Below are 21,385 nucleotides of genomic sequence, written 5' to 3' on the forward strand. Positions count from 1 at the left end.
TGAATAGAATCAGATGCCCGGATGCCAATCGGGAGATTGTTCCAAAGCACAGGAGCAACAAGAGCAAACGATTGATCAATGAATCTCATCATTTAAAAACGTACTCTGAAAGGCAGGGGCGATTGTTCTGGAGAACTTGAAGCTTGCATTGACTCTGGAGCATATGCCAGTGCTGTAGTACGAGCTTCCACACTCATACGACCATAATGGTCCACAGGCCTGAAAGAAAGCATTGATACAAGCAAGATTATTGACCTCAGCATAATACAAAAAGCAAGGTTCATGCCAAGAACAGCAGCATTAAAACCATGTAATCAAAAGACAATCTTGTGGGAAGTTTTTCTTTTCCCCCTTATTTGGACAACTGCAATCTTATGTGTTCTTACACGCTCAAAAAGTTCTGCAGCAGCAGGCCATTACTGTTTGTTATATTTCATAAAACATAACTAATTTTTAAAGGGGCTCTCACCACAAAGCTGTTGTCTTTAGGGTTAGATGTAAGCGTCATTCCCAGTCTCATCTTGTCCTTTCGCTCTGATACGTTTGTCAGAGATATCCTTCCTTGAGGGAAAATAAATTTCACTGAGATCTATGATGGACTGTTTCAAACACACATAAAGAAATACGCTATCCACAATCTGGAACTTTGGTTTGTGTCAGCAACATCTACATCCTCAGATCTAAATGTTTACTTCATGAAACTTCTTGTGAGTACCTAACAAGCACAACATGTGCAACCCGTATGAAGAGGCATGTGGTAACATTTTGCGGCAAATCACACAAGTGGAAATGCACATAAACTGTTTAAAAAAATAATAAAATGTGGAATGCATGGTATGGTACCCACATTTCTGTCTGACACATGTCATCATGATGTTTACTGACACATGAGGTGAAAAGCAAGCAGGAACCGCGGTAAACAGCTTTACAAAGCATGCATTCATTTTGCATTTATGATGGTCCCTGTCAATGTTTGGACTCTTTTCGTGATGCTCTTGTAAAAATGAAGAGGTGTTTTTAATACTGCACCTAAATTGAGCTTGGCGCAACCGTTGCCGTTGGTTCGTTTGCTCAGTGAGCATTTATAAACATCCCCCGTCTGGTAAGCACCGTTCATTTCATACGGGGCACCCACTAATAACCTGAAAAACAAAAAACAGAATCCAAAAGTTAGTCACTTAAATGTTTAACAGCAACAACATCAAACTTTCTTATTTTTGCCCAGTAAGCAACTTTCTGAGGGAATATGATGGTGACTGTTAACATCAAAGAGGAACAAAAAAAACACATGGGCTGACCTAAAATGCTTAATCATTCTTTTTTCCATGGAAGTCACTACGTGTAATCTAATCCAGCACTGCCCCGTCTCATAATCATTAACAGTTCCACGCAGTCACACCTAGAAGCTGGCCAGTACAACCAGTCACTGCTTATAAGCAATATCTTTACAACAGAGACATCAGAGGTGCAGGTTCAGTAACGATAGGAGGAAATGATCTTATTTGCATTTAAGAATCTGATCAAAACACTCAAGTTGCTGCAGGACATAGCATCAAATTCAACAGCAAGGCTAGAAGCCATTCATATTCAGACGTTATCGTAGTTTTTAGCATCGCTTTTTCTACGTGCTGCAACGGCTCACTGTGTGACAATCAAAACTACCGACGCAACAGCAAAGGAAACAAAACCCTTGCTTATGCTTTATAACATGTAAGACAACTTTTGAAGAGTGGAGACGTGAACATTATTCTTATTGCAGGAAAAGACCATGGTGGTAAAGTGCAAACTGCAGCCAGGGCAGAAACAACTGCATTACACTCAGTGACGTTAATTTAGTTTGTTGGGGCACTAGGGGACCCCTCCAATTCATCACCACTACAGTATGATATAAACAACTGACAAAAATTTAAAAAAAAAAGTGCACTTTACTTAAAAGTTAGATTATTCAAGACTCTCTCTCACATAGTGAAGGCTAGAGTAGCAGCAACTGGAGAGAGTGGACTAAGGTTAGACCCTTGGGTGGGCTAGTTTCTCTTATTGTGACTGAAAGCTGCTGGAGTCTAGAGTTTGTCACTTTTCGGGGAACCCTTGCTGAGCAAATGCTCCAAAGAGTAAGCTGCCTTGCAAGCTATGCCTCTGATTATGCAGCTAGCACAATATCAGCTACTTGGGCGGTCGTGGCTCAAAGAGTTGGCAGTTCACTTGTAACCAGAAGGTTGCCGGTTCGAGCCCCGGCTCGGACAGTCTCGGTCGTTGTGTCCTTGGGCAAGACACTTCACCTACCGCCTACTGGTGAAGGCCAGAGGGGCCGATGGCGCGATATGGCAGCCTCGCTTCTGTCAGTCTGCCCCAGGGCAGCTGTGGCTACAACTGTAGTTTGCCTCCACCAGTGTGTGAATGTGAGAGTGAATGAATAGAGAAACTTAAATAATGTTTTCCAAGAAGGAAGCCAGAAAAGGCTGTATCCACAGAGCTGAATACATTTTTTTAAAGTAAACCTCAGGCTGAACTAACAGGGCTACTTGTTTCTCCTGAGAAACTCATGACAGCTTGGGTAATACAAAAAAGACAGAAGTTTGGACAATAAAGGTGACCGCGCAAATATTTAATACTCCTGCTAAGTGTCTTTGGATTTGGAGACTTGCTGAAGTCTGAACGTCTTAATGTTAATGTGTTAACGCTAAGGTCTAATCACTGCTACAGTAATGGTTTCACTGGGACGTCCGAGAGGAATAACTGACTTATTTGAGAGCTGTCACATTACTAAACAGAATTTAGATGTCCTCAAAGAACAGTGCTGAGTGCCAAAGATTCTTTTCACATGACGAATGTTTGTGAGGAGTCACTCCTGTACTTGACTTCACAGTAGGTTTCCTGTGTGGGGTCAGTGAGGTCTAATAAAAGTCACTAAAAAGTTTTAGACGACTTCATTTGATGGAGAATATAAGTTATCTGGTGATTTTTCTTCAGGGCTGATGGAGGGCGTAAAGATCTCAAGGAGGACTATAAATCAAAGGAGTTTCCAACAAGTCCTCCAAGGTAAACAACAATATCAGTTTCTTGTTCCTACCTTTATATGTGACCCATTTGCTGAAGCCCCCCCCCTCATATAGCAGAGCTATAAGAAAGAGCAAAACAATCCACAAACGGAGGGTGGAGGTGTCGTGGAGGCATATTCCCGCTGATTTCCAGCCAGGAAACTGGCACAAGATTTCCATTTTGGACCATTTCTTTTTCATTGTTAGTTTTTACATTATTTCTGAACCAAAGTTTGTTTGACTGGCTTTGTTTTCAATTTAACTTAACATTTGGTAAGTTTTATCCATCAAGGCTTGCTGTTTATAGCTACGATAATATATACTACTGTGCAAAAGTTTTGAGCCACATCTCATTTCCCACACACTGCACACCATGTCTTTTAGCTAATAGTTCACCTTTCTGGTATCTTTGGCATTTTTTGTATCTTTAATAAAATGGCAAGAGAAGATGTGCTTTTGCAATAGTCTGCTAGCAACAAAATGGGTTTATCTGCTAAGTTGTCTGTTATGTGTAGATGCAACACTGGCTCATCCCTTGAGTTAGGTGCCTTTTTTAGGTTCGAATGATTCATAGGGCAGTGTGAAGTGGTCTAACAAACAAAACACAAGAAATTGTCAGATACAAGACTGAAATGCAAGAGACAACTAAAGAAATATTCCTGAAGAAAAAGAAAAATACAAGAAGGCCTTGGTCATTGCGAGTGAAAAAGATTAAAAAAGGAATGACAAGGATGCTTTCTGTGTACCTGTTACAATATTAACTCCACTGTGACATAAATACAGTGGTCCCTCGCTTTAACGCGGTTCACCTTTCGCGGCCTCGCTGTTTTGAGGATTTTTTTTGGGTGCAATTTTGCATCCTTTTTTTTGTACAGCGCATTGTGTTCTGCGTCCTGATTGATTGACAATGGTCTACAGCCAATCTCGTGTCTCCTGTACAGTACAGAATGCGTTCAGCTTGTCAAATTTACATAAATCTTTGATCGCTAGCAGTGTGACTGTGACGTGCTGTACTGTATTTTTGTAAGTTTTCTCCCCAACAAACAACAATGTCAACAAAACGTTTTGCACCATCAAAGGCAACCGCGGGTGTCTTTGGTTTCATTCTATATTTCTGGACTTATTTTTCTACGAAGGTTTGAACTTTGAGAGTCGGTCTGAGCAAAGTGTATAAAGTGTGTAGTGAGGGGTTTTACAGCCTGAAAACATCTATAATAAGTTAACTACTTCACGGATTTCACCTGTCGATAAATGAGGGACCACTGTATTCAATCCTCTGTTATTATAAAACACCCTCTGCCGAATGTAAAATATCTGGTATCTGAGATAATGATGTAAAAGAAAATCACCCCCCTCCCTTGTTTTGAGGAGGGGGGTGATTCAAATGAAAACAAACAACAAAAAAACGTGTCAGCTCGACAACATTTTTTATTAATGATCTCTTAGAGTCAAGCATTGGGGTGTTTTAGGTTTTCAGTATCTCTAACTGTCATGATTGTGTTAGATTTAATGGCACATCATTTCTACATAATTTAACCTCAGACTGCCATTAGCTCAATCTTTAATTTTCACATGCAGAGCAGAGTCACTATGTACAGCATTAAACCTGCAAAAAACCTGAACAGCACCAGTCAGAAGCAAAATTTCACAATACATACACTGCCATGATAACACTGGAGTTTACACGAGACAGTTTTATTTAAACTCCACAAATAAATCAAACCTAAAGTACTGAATTAAAAAAACCCTCAGCATTAGTGGCAAATACCTACAGTTTTACTGTTACTCAGATTTCCTGAGCTCAACTAATTCGGGCATTAAAAGGCAGGTTGTATCCTAAAATACTCACATTCCTGGAAAGGCTTCGGAAAATTCTCTAAGTCTGCGACAAAATTAAACAACATTTCAGTCCAAGTGAAAATAACAGGCAAAGCAGCTGGCAAAAAACAGCTTTGGTGCCCCAAAGGAAAGATACCGTACACCACTTTATAGCAAAAACAGAGCAGGATCAACCTCCTGCATGGACCTTTAGGCCAAAATCTCACAATTAAACGAGGACGGATCTTTAGCTTAAGTACTTTGAGGTTAGGCTCATGATTGTCAGACTTTCTACCTTGTTCCAGTACTTGACATTACATGATGTCCATGATTTCAGTGGGAATCAAAGGCTTGCACTACTAGGCACTTCATTAATAACAACATTGTAACACTTTGACTGCACATTTACCATCTCAATCAGCAATCACAGCAAGAAGGTCCTGGGTTCGAATCTACTGCCTGGCTCGTCTCCGTGGAGTTTGTTTTATACTTCCTGTGTCTGCGAGGTTTCTCTCCAGCTTCCCCCCACAGTCCATAGAAATGCATGGGTTATATTAATAGGTGATTTTAAAATAGCCATAGCCTTTTATCCCATAGCAGCTAGGTTAGGCTCCAGCAACACCTGCCATCCTGAACTGGATAAAAGGAAGGAAATGGATGGATGGGTGGCATGTGTCTGATATCCCCATGTTGGTGTTGTTCCTACATCATCATAATAAAGTTGATCTAAGATCAACATTGCAACTGAACAATCACATTGTCATGATGTTATAGCTTTGCAATGTGGAGGAAAAAGAAAAAAAAGTGAAATCCTGCAAGTATTCCTACATAATCTGTTATAAAATATATAAAAAGTACCCAATGTTTGTCCTTTGGAGAAATGAAAAGTAATGGTTACATTTTTTGTGTTTTTCCTTTTTATTCGTATTTGTTCACCTGGGAAGCTAGCTCCCAATTAACACAATTCTTCTGTATTAACTTAATTGACTGTATTGACAACAAAGTTCCCAAGCTGAACCGGACTTTGTGGTGGGAATGTTTGATTGTGAGCTTTAGTTGGGAAAGTTCTTCTTGGGCAGCTGTAGATTCACTGTAGCCACATTGTACAATCAGGGCACAATCACTAAAAACTTAGCACCAGCTGTGATTTGACATTTTACAGCAGCGACTGCAGACAAGAGGAAATGTTGTTGTAACAGTCCATCACTGCACATCAAAGAGGACATCATATGGGATCAAGCTTCAGTGTTATTGCTCCTGAAGCCAACTTTAAAAGTCTCACAGACTCTGGAAGTCATTTTACCACAGGGGCTCCAGCAGTGCTCATATTTTCATAGCTATTAATATCACGATTATTACTTCGGATATTGCTATCCCTTGGCCAGTGGAGACACAGCAGCTTAAGTTCAGGTCAGGATACATCTACCTTGATGAAAAGGGACCATTGTTGCCTTTGACTTGGATGCCTGCCTTAGGACCTCCTGAATTTCACCAGAAGCTGTTCAAATAATCATGTTCAGGAGCTCATTATGGTCAAACGCTAGCTTTGGTTCATCATCACAGCAAGAATGCTAATGACGATGAAAGAAAGTATTTGACCCAAAATGAACACATGGAGCTTTTCTACCATGGTTACCAATGAATACAGGATTTGGGGGTTTGAGGAAGTGCCATCCCCAAGCCCAGCCTGTCATTAATGTGGTCATTTTTTTCATATTTGGAAGGCGGAGATGTATTTGCTGTGAAACCACATCCATGCCCCAAACATGAGTGTGCTACTCCAGTGTCACGCTTGCTCATCACATTCTGTCCATTGGTATTAACAGGATATGTTTCCTTTTGTTAGTGCTGCCTCATTAATTGAGGGGATTGTTATGGTCACATAATTATTTTTCCAAGACATTTATTTCCCATATCTGCTCTGCCTGGGAGCATTGAGTTGACGGTAGCAGTAATCAGAGGATTATGAGACATTAACAAGCTCTTAATAGTTTTTTTTTTTACTTACTGTCCTCAAGTACGGAGAGGGAGTGAACATCCACATCCACCTTTTTCCACCAGAATGGATTATCTCAACAGTTACTGAATGGATTAGACTGGATGACATTTGGCTCAGATATTTATGGACTCCACCAAACTTTGCTGACTTTTGTGAGGACTTGTCTTAGCATAACCAGCAGGTCCAAATTTTCAGTTGTTCAATAAGCTATTGTTATATTTACTTGGCACTATTGTGGTTTGGGGATTCAGATGATCAAATGGTGACCACAGTTATACATGTTTGTTTTACAGGCATTTATCATTCCCTGACAATGTAAAGGCAAAAAAACTCAAAACATATAACTGAATCTAAATATCTGAAAACTACAAATTTGTCTGCAGACACTATGGTTCCCAGATGATGAATCGTAATGGATTTGGTGGTAACTTTTCCTCTGGAAACATGTGGTTGACATTTGTGAAAACTGAACATTTAAATTTTGCCCTCACGATCAAATGCAATTTTTTTTTCTGAGCCTTTCACTCTGTAGCGCCATGATAAAAATATCCAACTTCTCCAATAGCTTAATTTTCAACTAAACACCTTGGTGTTAATGGACTATAAATAGGGAGCAATATGCTATTTCTGTTCTTTATTTTGGGTGTTTTTGTTCCTAGTCACATAACAGATACATTCTGCAATACTATATACAGAAATTAAGTTTGATAACACATATATAACAACTATAGACAGTAAAAAATATCTGTGTTTCTTCTGGTTCAGAAAAATTAAGCTAATGTGGAAGTGCCTTAAACTGGATTCTATCTGAAGGCCACCAGATTGCAAAAGTTGTGACTTCAAAAAGACTTCCAGTCCTACAGATGTCTACAGGAAAACAGCTTTAGGACTCGACCTTTTATAAACACTTTCCTGCTGAGTCTATAGGCTCAGTCACTCATTCTGGGTCATGTTGAAGTTTAATTCTACTTAAACTATAAGAAACCGATCAACTAAATTTGGCACATAGCTTCATCTTCATCTTCACCCTGAAGGTCTTTATCTATCACATATCATGACATCATCATGCAGCCTAGCAACAAAATATCATGTTAAAATGACCTCTTATTAACATTTTTGAATCTACAACACCTTAAGAAAGCATCACAACAACAACATCTAATTGATTTTTGAATTATCATATATATATATATAATTTTTATTGCTGCATTATGCGTTGCATATTATGACGCAATAAGATTGCCTGGCGACTACGTACCAATTGGCTTAAATCACCTGTTTTTAACCTTTATGCACCTGAAATATTTTTTTGACTTCATGACAATACCATCTCGTTTAGGATTACATGCCTAGCAATCACCTAGCAACAGCTAAAATGACCCATCTACTGCCACTATTTTTATTTTCTTTATTTGTACTTTTCATGTGGCTAAATCCATCAGTTGCCAACAGGTAAAAAGCCAAAGAATATCATAGCATGGACCTTTAACAGTTGTAATAACATAGTGTTCTTTTAGTGCCTGAATCAAAAGTAGGTACACTGAATTCTCTTTTATAACCTTTTTTTTGGTGCAGTTCTGCACAACAAGTGAAATAAAAGAAGCACTACTTAAAGCAGAGGTGAAAGCCCTCACAGACACTCTGTAGTTATGTTTCTAACTGAGCTGAGGAGTAGATGTCAGGTCTCAAAAGAGCAGACCTGATATAACTACAGTAAAATAAACAGCAGAATAGACAGTGGGGGGCCTCTGCAGTGTATGGCACAAGTATGCAGGTTAGTGCATCCCATCAGATTCAAAGACTTAAGCTCTTTGCCAACTGGAGGTAATGTGGCCTCATTTCAATAACCCAATGAGTGCCTGCTGTGGCAGGGTGTTTAAATCACCCCGTTGAGCAGACATGTGGAGAAATGGTGCATGCCCTTTCCTCCGTAGCTCCATCAGCAGTAATGCACAGACCTCAATAAATGTTGTTGGGCAAAATAATGTCCTTTACAGTAAACACTTGGCAAATAAAACAACCTTAAAACTCAAGAGGACTTTTCGCAACTTTTGCACATTTTAATAACTCCAATGGTTAAAGCCTCTTAAATACTGGAGATTATTTTTGAAACCAGCCTTCATTTTGATCTTGACCATAGACGACACGTTTCGTGGCTTTATTTTCTATGGTTATGACAAAATCTGTTGGCAAAATCTGTCTACAGACAGACAGAGAGGCCTGCCAAAGTTCTTAAAAGTGCCTTTGTAACAGTTCCCAACTAGCTGTCATTCCAACTGCAGTTTTGCCAAAGCCATTTGGGAACAAGGTAATATTAGTGGACACTAAGGGCAAACACTCATGTCTGAAAGAATAACACATAGGATGTGGTTAAAGCGACATAATTCACAAGACTGTTGACCAGGAGAGTGCTGTTTGAATCCTGTGTCACTTTTGAACTTCTTTTCATTGCTTTGTTGTTGTTTGCTGTTTCACTTCTTTATCCTTTTCAACTTTCTTTGGTTTTCCTTTTTACTCACTGCTTAGTTGAGTCATTGGATCCAAAGGATTTAGAAAAGACAGTACAAATTTACCCTTTCACAACATTAAATGACACTGAATGGTAGCTACCAAATTAAGATTTTGCTAACAAAGCCTTGACCAAAGTAATGTAAGTAATGCATGTCTTTTGGCCTGTCTCCCTCAGCCCTAATCAGTCACACCAGATGGCCGCCCAGCTGTGAGCCTGGTTCTGCTGGAGGTTTGTTCCTGTTAAACGGGAGTTTTTCATTCCCACTGTCACCAGCTGCCTGCCTGTTTACAGTGATTTGTGATTGTTGAGCCTTTCTCTGTATTATTGTTGGGTCATTACCTTACAATATAAAGCACCCTGAGATGAGGGTTGTTGTGATTTTGCACAAACAGAAGGGAACTGAATGACATGCACACAAAGACTCACAAGCTGAAGAAAATACCAGCTTTGCTATCAGCTGTGATAATAACCTACCTAAATGCAAAGAACCAGCAGATATCTTTGTCTACTATTCTATTTTGGTTCTCAAGTACAGCCTTTTAAATACAGCTGCATTCTTGCCTAACTTCAGGTTTTGGTCATAAAAGGCTTTTTTTCCCCACAGAGTCACTTTCCAGCTGTGATCCTGTTCCTATCCAAACATTCACAGCTGAGGGAATGAGAATTCAGTCAAGTCTGGAAAAGTTAACTGTGCTATAGATTGGCGCACAAGCTCACGGGCCCTGTCAGTAAGTGTAAAAAGTCTAGTTCTCCTGGAAGCCTAGTTGACATGAAATCAGTTGAAGGGAAACTGGAAGCCTAAAAAGCATAAATGATCTGGAACAATCCATTGCAATTTACAGAATGTGTGTAGTTTATTTAATTGACTTATTTAAATGTTAAATGTTAAACCACATGTGTAAATATACTAAATAAAAGCAGTTTCACATGATTTCAGGTCCATGCAATCAGCAGTTCATTCTGAACATTATACATACATGGAACCCAGAGATAAGGAAAACGGCATCAGTGACAATATACTGTAGTAGATATGACAAGGATTTAGTCAAATTTATTCAGTGGAGGTAAACTCCAGAAATCACCCTACAGATGTACAGCAACTGCATAGAGGAACTAGGAACTCATGTATGCAAGTCAGTGTGGATAAAATGATAACGTAATCTAAACTTGTTTTAATGATCTGTAGCTCTCATTAAAGTGGTATTTTTACATTGGCCACAGCTCATGCGACATTCCTGCATCCAGCTGAGAGCTGTCAGACTATGTACTGTGCACACACTCCCACATGCACATACAAATATACACAGACAGTCTTGCATAAGTGCACAGCTGTTTGATCACACACCAACTCTTGCTGCTCTGACTAAACAGTCTTTTAAAACCGAAATTCAACAGGATGCGTAAGATGTCTGGTGAACAGACAGACGAGTCATAACTGAGTAAAACACTGGAACACTTACTGCTGCAGGCCACAGCATTTTCAGCCAGACAGTAGACTGAGTAGCCAATACACAGAAACAGTATTGTTACAGTAACCAAATCACTGAAAAGACATCTACCGAAACCTGCACACTTTTCACCAATTTCTATTCATCATATGTGTTATATTAGATGCACAAACACCTAACAGTGACAAAATACCAATCCCCTCAACTCTATTTTGCTGTATGTGGTTTACACACTGTTTGCACCTCGTTCTCAGACATTTACAGACAGGTCTGTTGACCTTTATTCCACATGTGTCAATCTCATCAGATCTTTTCATTTCTGGTAGACGTGATCGACTGGCATGGTTGCTAAACAAGTTGGCTTTTCACCGTAATATCTTTAGTAAGTTGCAGGTCACAGCGTTTTTTAGACAGACAGTAGCCAATACACAGACACAGTATTGTTACAGTAACTTCACTAAATCCCTGAGAAGGCATCTATAGAAATCTGCACACTTCACCAAATTAGGAGTGGTATTTAGTGTCTACTACTACTACTGCGACTACTGCTAATAATAATAATAATGATGAGCAGATCCATTGATTGGACACATACAGTCCAAAGCTCTCTGTTAGCTTCTAGCTTTGCTGAGTTGCTGAGTCGTGATTTTATCAAGAAGCAGAAGATGGTAGTTTTGTTTCCACCTGGAATATTGTAAAACAGCTTTATATGAACCATGCATGCACAAGACTAAAGGCTTCACATGCCGGACTGCCATAGAAGACGTGCAGTAGAGGATGAAAAAAGTACAAAAAAAAAAGTACACCATTGTATCACCATTAAGTAAAAACACAGGTATTTAAATTCAGTTCTGCTCTTTGATTGAGCTAACTGGAAACAATTTCCTAATGCGTTGTACTGCAACAGTAGTGAGATTAGGTTTTGATTAACCCAGTAACTTACTGGTGCCCACACTTTGGAAGAGCAGGACATGACCTACTAGTCTGCTGTTTTGCCATTTAAGCCTTGTGGCCGACTGCTGTACTACAACAAGGCAAAATGAATGAATGACTGAATGAGTAGGTGAATGCTGAGCATCCCACACACACACACACAGAAAAAAGGAAAAACAGCGTCAAGATCGCAAAGCAGTCATTTTATGTGTGTGATGCTGCTCCAATGTAAAGTATATGTGGGGCAAAGATTTTTTGACTAGACAGAACCAGCAGGAGGGAAAAGAGACCATGACACTATAAATAATCATCTTTCAAATAAATAACAGGATTTGAAAGTCTAAACACGAACCTCAAAACCTGAAAATGAACTAAATGTCTGCACTTAGAATGGGTTTATATGCTTTAATAATTGGGGTATATTCAATAATGGGGTATATTTAGAGAGCACATTTTCAGAAACACTTTAGAGAAAGGCTGCAGTGAAGATACGTCATGTAAGAAAAGCATGAACTCCAAAACATCAGTGTATTCTGTGGGAGAGAATACGTCCATTTGGTGTGGTCACAAAAGCATAATAAGGGAATTAATTATAAGAATTATAACGTATAATGTTAAACATGTAAAGCTCTATAGGTCAACATAAAAAATGCGGTCTCACTATTACAATGTTGCAGTTTCTGCTGTCATCATTTAAACAACTGCAGGAGGTTACTGTCAGAAAACTGAAAGGGAGGTCATGGAAAGCCCATCCATCCATCCATCCATTCGCTTCCGCTTATCCTTTTCAGGGTCGTGGGGGGCGCTGGAGCCTATCCCAGCTGTCATAGGGCGAAAGGCGGGGTACACCCTGGACAGGTCGCCAGTCTGTCGCAGGGCTAACACATAGGGACAGACAACCGTTCACACTCACATTCACTCGCACATTCACACCTAGTGGCAATTAGGATTATCCAATTAACCTATCCCCACAAGGTCATGGAAAGCATTTCATAAAATTCGTCACACTCGTTATTTTCTGGTGAAGGACTCTGGAAGCAACTGAAGTCAAGTTTTCTTTTTAAAAAGGACATATAATTATATATCTACATAAACAGAACTAATGGTTGTTGCACACACACATACACAGAAGCAAAACCTGAACATGGCACGGTGCCAGCACAGTGCTGGCTAAAAGATATTTTGGAAATGCCAGAAACTAATTCTGGCCACCACGTGGTGCCAGTTGGCCTAGTGCGCATCAGGAGTTTGTGCTATGAGGTAATATGATGAATGTGAGGTATTCGGTTCAGAGCTACAGCTTGATTTGCAAGCACAAATTACTGGGAGGAAACCACCACAAGAGAGGTGCAGTAGATCACTAGCTTACACAGGGAAAAAATAGAGACATCCCAACATCTTTGCCAAGTCAGCTGTCTCTCAGCTCCACATCTTGTCAGCAAGTATTTTACAGTCATTATTTCCTTGAACTCTTAATCTTAGCAACTGATCACTAAGGTGAAGTTTGACAGTTTTATACCAGGCTAAAAATATGCATTACAGTAGGAGATACTGATATTTTAAATAAAATAAAGGCAGTAAAAATTCTGCAGTGCAATAAAAGTAGCCATTGCACCAGCAGAAACCATCATAATGTCAATATATGAGATTTCCACTTGATGAAGATGTATATCACACACAAATAAAGCCAGGCCTCCTGTCACATGGACTAAACTTGACTCGCTATCACTCACCAACAGCTTGATTTGAAAGATATAATATTTGCCAAGCTACAAAACATCAGTAAAGAGAATTTAACATGAAAAAGCTGTAATATTTTGCAAAGACGCCGTGCGTAAATAACATGAGTCCTTACCATTTTTCTCCTCCAGCAGCCACATGTTGCTGAACAGTGTATCCAAACTGTGCTTGTTTAGGGCCTTTAATGATCCTGTATTTCTTTGTGTCGATGTTAAAGCAGTCGTGGAACCCTTTGGAAAAGAAAATACAAGTCTTGTCAGCAGCGATATAAGCAGGACTTTAAATACCATCTCCAATGGAATTAGTTGAATCCAAATAGAACATCTAGATTGTATGGTAAATGTTTGTGCTGAACCTCAGCATCTGGCCTGAATACAACAAAGTGCGGCAAAGTCCTCCTTACTCATCCTCAAAATAATCCCAAGTCTCCTGCTCTAGCCTAAACACAGACTTCCCTCCTAACGAAACAAATATTATTCAGATAAACTGAGCTGTCTCTCATGTTTGACTGACACTTTTCCATTAGACATCTGCAGACCCGGAGGAGTTTTGGTTAAACGTGTGTCAACATGGCCACCAACATAGCACATTTTTTTACTTCCATGGGGCATACTTGACAGACATTGTTTACTTAATACCAGTATGTCAGTCTAAGGTGAAGTAGAAGAAGACAAAATGAAGAGAAGCAATTGAAATTGATATTATAATTAATAGCCGGTGAAATATACTCGGATGCAATCTGAGGGCAGGAAGAATACATGTGCACTCGAGTTTTTCTCACATTTTAGGCATCTTATAAAAACGTCTTCTGCAAAAGCAGATTTTGCATGTCACTAACTTAACCCATTATATTTTATTAATGCTGACAGTAAGATTTGGCCTTCAAATTTCCATGAAAGAGGAGGATCTTTGTGGAGGTGACGAAACGTTACTTTTGGCAACAAAGAAGGGAAAAAACGTAACTGTAATGCAGCTCTGCTTTCCTCTCAATTCATCTCCCTCGCTTCATCCGTCTTCTGCATAATTTGCTGCCGAGCTCTTTTCCGCTAACTGCTATACTTTATACTGAAGAGACCCTGCTCAGTTTTTTTCGCTCGATTAATATTTCAGCTACTGTAAGTTCAGGACTCACATTTACCTTTGCACTACATGTTACTGATATCCTCAATCCAAAACTACACCGAGTCACGTTTTAGGGAAAAACCATCGCCTAAAGAGAAGGACATAGGAGGGAAATTGAATCACGCTTGGGGCTTAATGAGACACAGAGGTTTCCTTAAAATTAAAGTGTTTTCTCACAGCTGGAACTGCAACACTGAGCTGAGAGCTCAGAAGTCTCATCTTTTAACCACCGCAGACCTCTGTACTTCTTACTTTGTGGCTCTTGTCCTCACACTGTAGGGTTTATTAAGTCTCTCACACTCAAGCAAAAAACCACCACTCACAGTTCATTCCCCATGAATGAGACTCTGGGGTCACATTGAGCCAAGTGAGACGTTTTTTTCTTTGTCTGGGAAATCTTTGATAAATTCAAGTGAAGGAATGTGCAACAAAGCTGGACACATGTTCAATTAAAGTTACTCAATAAGAAACTACAGTTCAAAATTCAAGACAGCTGACTCACAGAGAAAGAGAGGGAGAGAAAACTTGCTGCTGCTGTAACTTAACACTATTTTTAATCTGATGTTGCCATAATGAAAACCTTTCAACATTTGACTGTCAAATGTTTGCACTCTAATTACATTAACTGGTGATTCTAAATTGCCCAAAGGTGTAAATGTGAGCTTGAATGGTTGCCTGCCTTGTTTGTGTTAGCCCTGTAGTGATCTGGTGACCTGTCCTGGGTGTACTTTCACCCTGTGCCAGCTGGGATAGGCTCCAGCACCCCAGCCAATCCTGAAGTGGATAAATGGTTGAGAAAATAGGTCCATGGAATCTTTTCTCTTCACTTGCATCAATGTATCTGTTTATGTGGATGTCCAGCAGCTGATCACATGGTCTAACATCGTGTACATTTCTTTGATACACCTCTCAACAAGTGTTCACTGTTCATCACTTTCAAAAAGTAAACTCTGAGATCTTCTTGGGATGTTAGATGGACCTGTTGGGTATTCACGTGTTCAAATTCTTTTTTTTCTTTTTTTTTTAAAGTATCAAGGTGTTGGTTTGGAAGCAAAATACAAAATTTTGTGGTCACCCAGAGCCTCAGCGCAGCTGTGGCAAGTGTGGCAGGAGTCTGTTTGCTGATTCATAAAGCTGTTTTATTGGCTTACGGACCATTTTAATGAGTGAACTCTTTTATTAAAGCAAATTAGGGAAAACTTTACGTTAGAAACCACTTTGAAGACATCAATTTAAGTGGTCAATATTCTGCCACTGCTCCAAATTTAAAAAGGATAAAGAATAGCATCACAAGTATTGTCAGAATAACAACTGAATTGCTTGTAATTTATAAAGATGTTCTATATTATAAAAATATTGCATTTTTCTTAAATCATAAATACTGCAGAATTACCACTTTAACATTGCTTAACACAGCAGAACAGATTTTAGTTCTGCTGGTGCTTTGACATGTAGAGGAGAGGCTGGATGTTGAGTCCGAAGACAAATGGCCCCTCTACAGAAATGTGAATTTGTCTGCATTTCTTAGATAGTGAATATTTGGACATGTTAATAGGTTGTCTAAACACACATGAAACTAAATATTTGCTTTCCCGGTTCCCTATCAAGCATCTGTAAACTGTGGCCAAAACTGACAGTTTGGGGACTGCAGGCAGTTTAAAAAAAATAAACATAAAAAAATAAATAAACTGAGACCACACTTCTACCACAGCTACGCTTGGATTCCCAGCTACACAATGAATAAGTCATTCATATATTTTTTTCAGTCAAGTGACCTCAAGTATCTCATAATGTGATTGGCATCACCGTAGACTGTTTGTTCTGCTTCATGAAAAGTTCTCTTAAAGTGAAAGGCCGTCTCTGCCACGCAAACTCTTCAAGTAAATATTGACACATGTGCCACATTGCTCATTTCCTGTGGCACGAATGGTGCACACGACCAGCTCTTCTTTCACCCTATCCCATAACGTCCCCTTAAAGTTTCTATATAGCTACAAACATATTCAGCAAACAAGGTTGAAAATAAGTCACTGGGATGGAGCCGTGTGGAAATAAATCAGAAGGTGCTGCATCATTTTATAGTTATTTTTGCTTTTTGTTTGGGGGGGGGGGGGCTAATTATAAAATAGAACAGAATATTTTCTGTTCTGATATCTGGTGAATAAGCAATGCAAGCAATTATTCTCCTTATCTCGGCTGAAGATGAAGCAAGGAATATTACAGCTAATAATCTCACAGTCCTTGTAATAATAATAATAATAATAATAAACTTTATTTATAAAGCACACTTAAAAACCAAGGGTATGCCAAGGTGCTTAACAAGTAAAATAGAGTATAGGAGGAGGATAATAGAAATAGGACCAAAGCAAGTACTAAATATGCAAGCAGATAACTGTCACTAATACATAGGAAAGCAACAGGTACAGAGCAAACAAGAATTTAAATGAGCATAAAAGTGCATGATATAAAATCATAAAAGAAATATTAACTAGAGGGAAAGGCAAGATTGAATAAGTGGGTTTTTAATCGTGATTTAAACAGTGCAATGGAATCAGATGCGCGGAGGTCGAGAGGAAGGGTGTTCCACAGTACCGGGGCAGCCAGAGCAAACGCACGGTCACCCCGAGACTTCAGTCGAGATCTGGGTTGGGTCAGAAGTAGTTGAGTGGCAGATCTGAGTGTTCTAGCAGGAGTATGTGGTTTGAGAAGTTCACTAAGATAACTTGGCGCTAATTTATTAATAGTTTTGAAAGTAAGAAGTAATATTTTAAATTGAATACGGTACTTTATGGGCAGCCAATGCAGGCTAGCTACGACAGGGGTAATATGGCAAAATTTCCTGGTACCAGTTAAAAGGCGGGCTGCTGCATTTTGGACTGTTTGCAGTCTAAGAAGAAGAGAAGAGGGAAGACCATAGTACAAGGAGTTACAATAATCCAACCTGGAGGTCACAAAAGCGTGAATAAGCTTCTCCAGGTCCTCATGCGGAATATAATGCCTAGCCTTAGAGATAAGGCGCAGTTGGTGGAAGCTAGATCTCACTACAGCAGACACTTGCTTATCGAGTTTGAGCGAGCTATCCAGCAGTACACCCAAGTTACTGACATAGTCACAAGAAAAACTAGCAAAGGAACCCAGGGCAGCACAGAACAGAGAGAGAAGTGTCAGGGTAAAAAGCATGAGAACTGAGATCATCCAGTTTCCATTTAAAGACACTAAAGTAGCAAAGCAATTTAATATTCTCAGTAATATTAGCAGCTTTTAACGTAAGGTCAGAGTCTTCCTGGGTTTCCTGTGTACCGGTTTCTTTGCCCAGATAAATAAACCTCAGGCCGGTGGCTGCCGGTGTGACTCACATTAGTCTGCTGCTGCTTTTGGCCCAACACCAAGCCGCTGGAGCTCCACCGCAGACCCGCTGATATAGAGCAGCAGTTTGGATGAATTGTGCAAACTGCTGGCTTGGACACATCCTCATATCACACACACACACACACACACGCGCATGATACAGCACTGTGACGTCTCCTCTTCTTCGCTGATTTAAAAAAAAATCTATCCTGACAATCAATTCTGATGTGTGTGTGTATGTGGAAACAGCATCCGACTGGTGTTACATGACCAGGAGCGATATCTTTGGCATGGGTCTTTGTATAAAAGTAAATATCAGAAGAAACAGGATGCAATGACTTTCCATTGATCCATTCTGGATTTCCAGTGATCCAATGGTTTCTCTGGAAAGATACACTTCATGGTACTTCACAGTTGACAATGTACTTTCAAAGATTTTGGCGCCTTATTTCACTGTTATCTATGCCAAAGCAAATACTGTGGGAGGCATGGGGTGTGTAAAACCAGATGCTCCAAGCACACAGGAGCCAACTGGGCACTGCTAGGCTGTTAACCTTCTGAGTTGGTAAAAGGCTCAACAGGGATTCAGACTAAATCTCTGTAGCTGAAGGTGGAGCATAAATTGCTATCGGTCAGTATAGCATTAACTAACTGTAACTAAAACATGAGCAGCTTTTAAATACAGATATAATGGATTGAAATGGCTTTTCATTGATAAGTAGGTATCAGCCTGCAGGAATTATAGGTCTTGTCCACTGATAACAAAGGAGGAACTTAAGTAAAATGAAAATCTGTGGAGGGCAATTGAAACAAATTATTTAGCCATTAATTATAGGCAAGATGTGTCTTCAAACCATTAAACCCTGTTACAGTTTCTTGGATGTGGACACACTGAAATGAGGTCATTTTTTCACACAAATACACAGAAAGAAAAATAAACAGTTCATACTGTATATTCTGCTGGCAGAGTGAATCTAAGGGACATGTTTACACCCTTTATACATAATAGAAGTTTCATATTCATCAAATCCAAACCAAATAGACATATTTAAAGTTATCTTCTTTCAAAAGTCATGTCAGGCCACACACAGTAATCCACAGCCTCTTGCTTGCTTTCCAAAACATCTCCCGCTACATCACATCTTCTGCCGCAGACTCCAGCTACAAGGTCAGTGTCTCTATTACTGTGGCATCAATCCAGAGGTTTGCTCCAGTGAATTCCAAAACTGATACAAATATTTACAATAGACATTTCCTTTTCTCCAATCTTCAGTTTCACATTATTTACCAAACTTGTAAATTAAAGACCAGTTTGTTTCCTCTTCCAAATAGTTTGAAAAGAAGTGAATAATGCCTTTCTGTTGAGGAAAAAACAGGCAAAACATAATGTACAGCCACAGTGACAAGTTGCCCAGAATTTTATGGAAATGTGGCTGCATTGTGACTATACTGAGCTCAAAACGTAACCATACAGAAATCTTCAGCCCTGCATCGGTTACTGAAGCTTCTACAGGCCATTTAAAGGATGCGGTTGATTTAATTAGCTTTACTAAACATTGGGACTGTATATTACTTTAGACGATAATCATAATAAAGGTCTGGCTTTGAAAAGTACATGCATTTGATGCATGTCATCCTGTTTCTTTCACCCTGTCTGGATGTGGTGCTGCTAAAGTGATTACACTGGTAATTGACCACATTTCTGGCTGAGCACCACTAGTTCTCCAGTCTCTGTAAAGTTGACACTGAAAAGATGGCACGAGTTTTAAGAACATGCCTGCTTCCAGTGTGACACAGAGCTTCTTTGTGGACCTTTAAGAGACAGCGTATCTTTCAGTAAAGCAAATGACCTTTGCCTTGCAGTTTCTTGATACTCATGTGCACAAATAGCCTTTCATCCACTGAAGATACTCAAATCTCGCTGCTTTAGTACAAAGCACACAGATTTGCAAATACAATATCATAATACTAACAAAATAAGTCATCTAATGTAGTAAAAAGAGAAAACCTCTTTATTTTAGAAATGTTTCCTGCTGCTCAATTGAGACACAGTACGATTAAATAAGCATCGTATTTCTATTATTTTAAAGCTACATGAGGAAAAGCGGTTAGATCCACACATTAGTCTGATAGAAGCACACATATATAGTTACAACAATAAACTACTTTCACTCACCCAGCTGCTGGCTGTAGATCCAAAGCAGGAGAAAGCTGTAGTACTCCATATGGTCTGCGGTGCAAGCGTGCCTCAATGTGATGGTGTACGAGTGATGACTGCTGTGAGGGTGTAAGTGGTGGGCTGAGGCACGCACGGTTAAAGATCCCACTCTGATTGACTCGGAGTTAAAGTGCTGCCTATATCTCGGGGAAGTAGGAGGGGACTGTCGAAGAAGAAGGAGGTACACAAACAGCAGGGCAGGGATTCTCCGTCTCTCACAAACTCATTCAGCTCTGTTTGGCCTGACAAATGCTTTTGAAATGATTTAACTTGAGTTTTCAGTAGAGGACTTTTGAATGTGGGTTTTTATCATAGCATACATTTGGAGATTTGAGGTGTTAAGGTGAAAAGGAGATACACACATCTAGTTTCCGAACATATATTAAAAAAAACAATAACCGGTCATATTTTTAGAGTTAACTTGATTTCCAAAAGATTCTTTGGAAATAGCGTAAATCACCAGCAGCACCACCTTTCCTTTTCTCAATACAAGACTAAATGCGCTTCTTTCAGACTCGACAGCACAAATGCTATCATCATGGCACAACCACAAACTGACAGGTATATTAACAGTGGCAAGTAATTGCGGGGTTGGTATGTTACCTCATGTGCTCTCACTTGAACCATGTTCAAATGCAGAATGTAGACTGATCTAATTTTTGCAGTAAGGCAGATTTTGTGTACATTAGCTTTCATGAAATCACTCTGTGGTCACCTGGTAGATTTCCATGTCGAGCCCCGAAGAGTTTATGTTTCCACACAGCTAAACTGTATTCTAAATAAAGGGAACATAGTTTCTGCCAGGTCCAAACTGTTTTATGGCATTTTACAAATGTAAGCTCATCAATATGCGGTAAATTTGTTATATATATTCTTCATTTCCTTCTGGTGCTTTACTGGCAACCCATCCTAAATAAAGTGGAACAGTGCACATGACCCTGGTGACCCAGAAAATAGAGGAGAGATTTTATTATAACCCAAACCCAAAGATTTTATTTTCTTAAACATATCTAAGTAGTGTTGCTAGCAAACTTTCCCAAGTGTTACCTTTTGAGGCTCCTGGATTGACAAGGTGGAAGCTTTCCAACTCCTAGCCATGAGCTTGTAGTCAAAGCACAGTCAGTTCAGATTGCGAGCAATTAGGCAATAAAGTTGCTGCTACAGACACATTTTACTTGTTAAAATAAATCTGATCCAGCAAGAGGTTTC

At 39.5% G+C, this 21,385-nt stretch overlaps 1 protein-coding gene across 1 annotated transcript in view; it reads right to left on the bottom strand.

Moving 5' to 3' along the window:
• itga11a (integrin, alpha 11a) overlaps positions 1–20,282 on the bottom strand; it is a 51,623-nt gene extending 31,341 nt beyond the window's left edge. The window contains exons 1-5 of the mRNA XM_026162768.2: positions 20,135–20,282; positions 13,604–13,718; positions 1,030–1,142; positions 470–561; positions 105–219 (exon numbers count right to left, since the gene is read on the bottom strand). Of these exons, the coding sequence (XP_026018553.1) occupies positions 105–219; positions 470–561; positions 1,030–1,142; positions 13,604–13,718; positions 20,135–20,183 (484 nt within the window). The 5' untranslated portion in view covers positions 20,184–20,282. The remainder of the gene's footprint in view (positions 1–104; positions 220–469; positions 562–1,029; positions 1,143–13,603; positions 13,719–20,134) is intronic.
• Positions 20,283–21,385: the final 1,103 nt, after the last annotated feature.

The sequence above is a fragment of the Astatotilapia calliptera genome, chromosome 1 (assembly GCF_964374335.1).
Source record: "Astatotilapia calliptera chromosome 1, fAstCal68.1, whole genome shotgun sequence".
NCBI classification, from domain to species: domain Eukaryota; kingdom Metazoa; phylum Chordata; class Actinopteri; order Cichliformes; family Cichlidae; genus Astatotilapia; species Astatotilapia calliptera.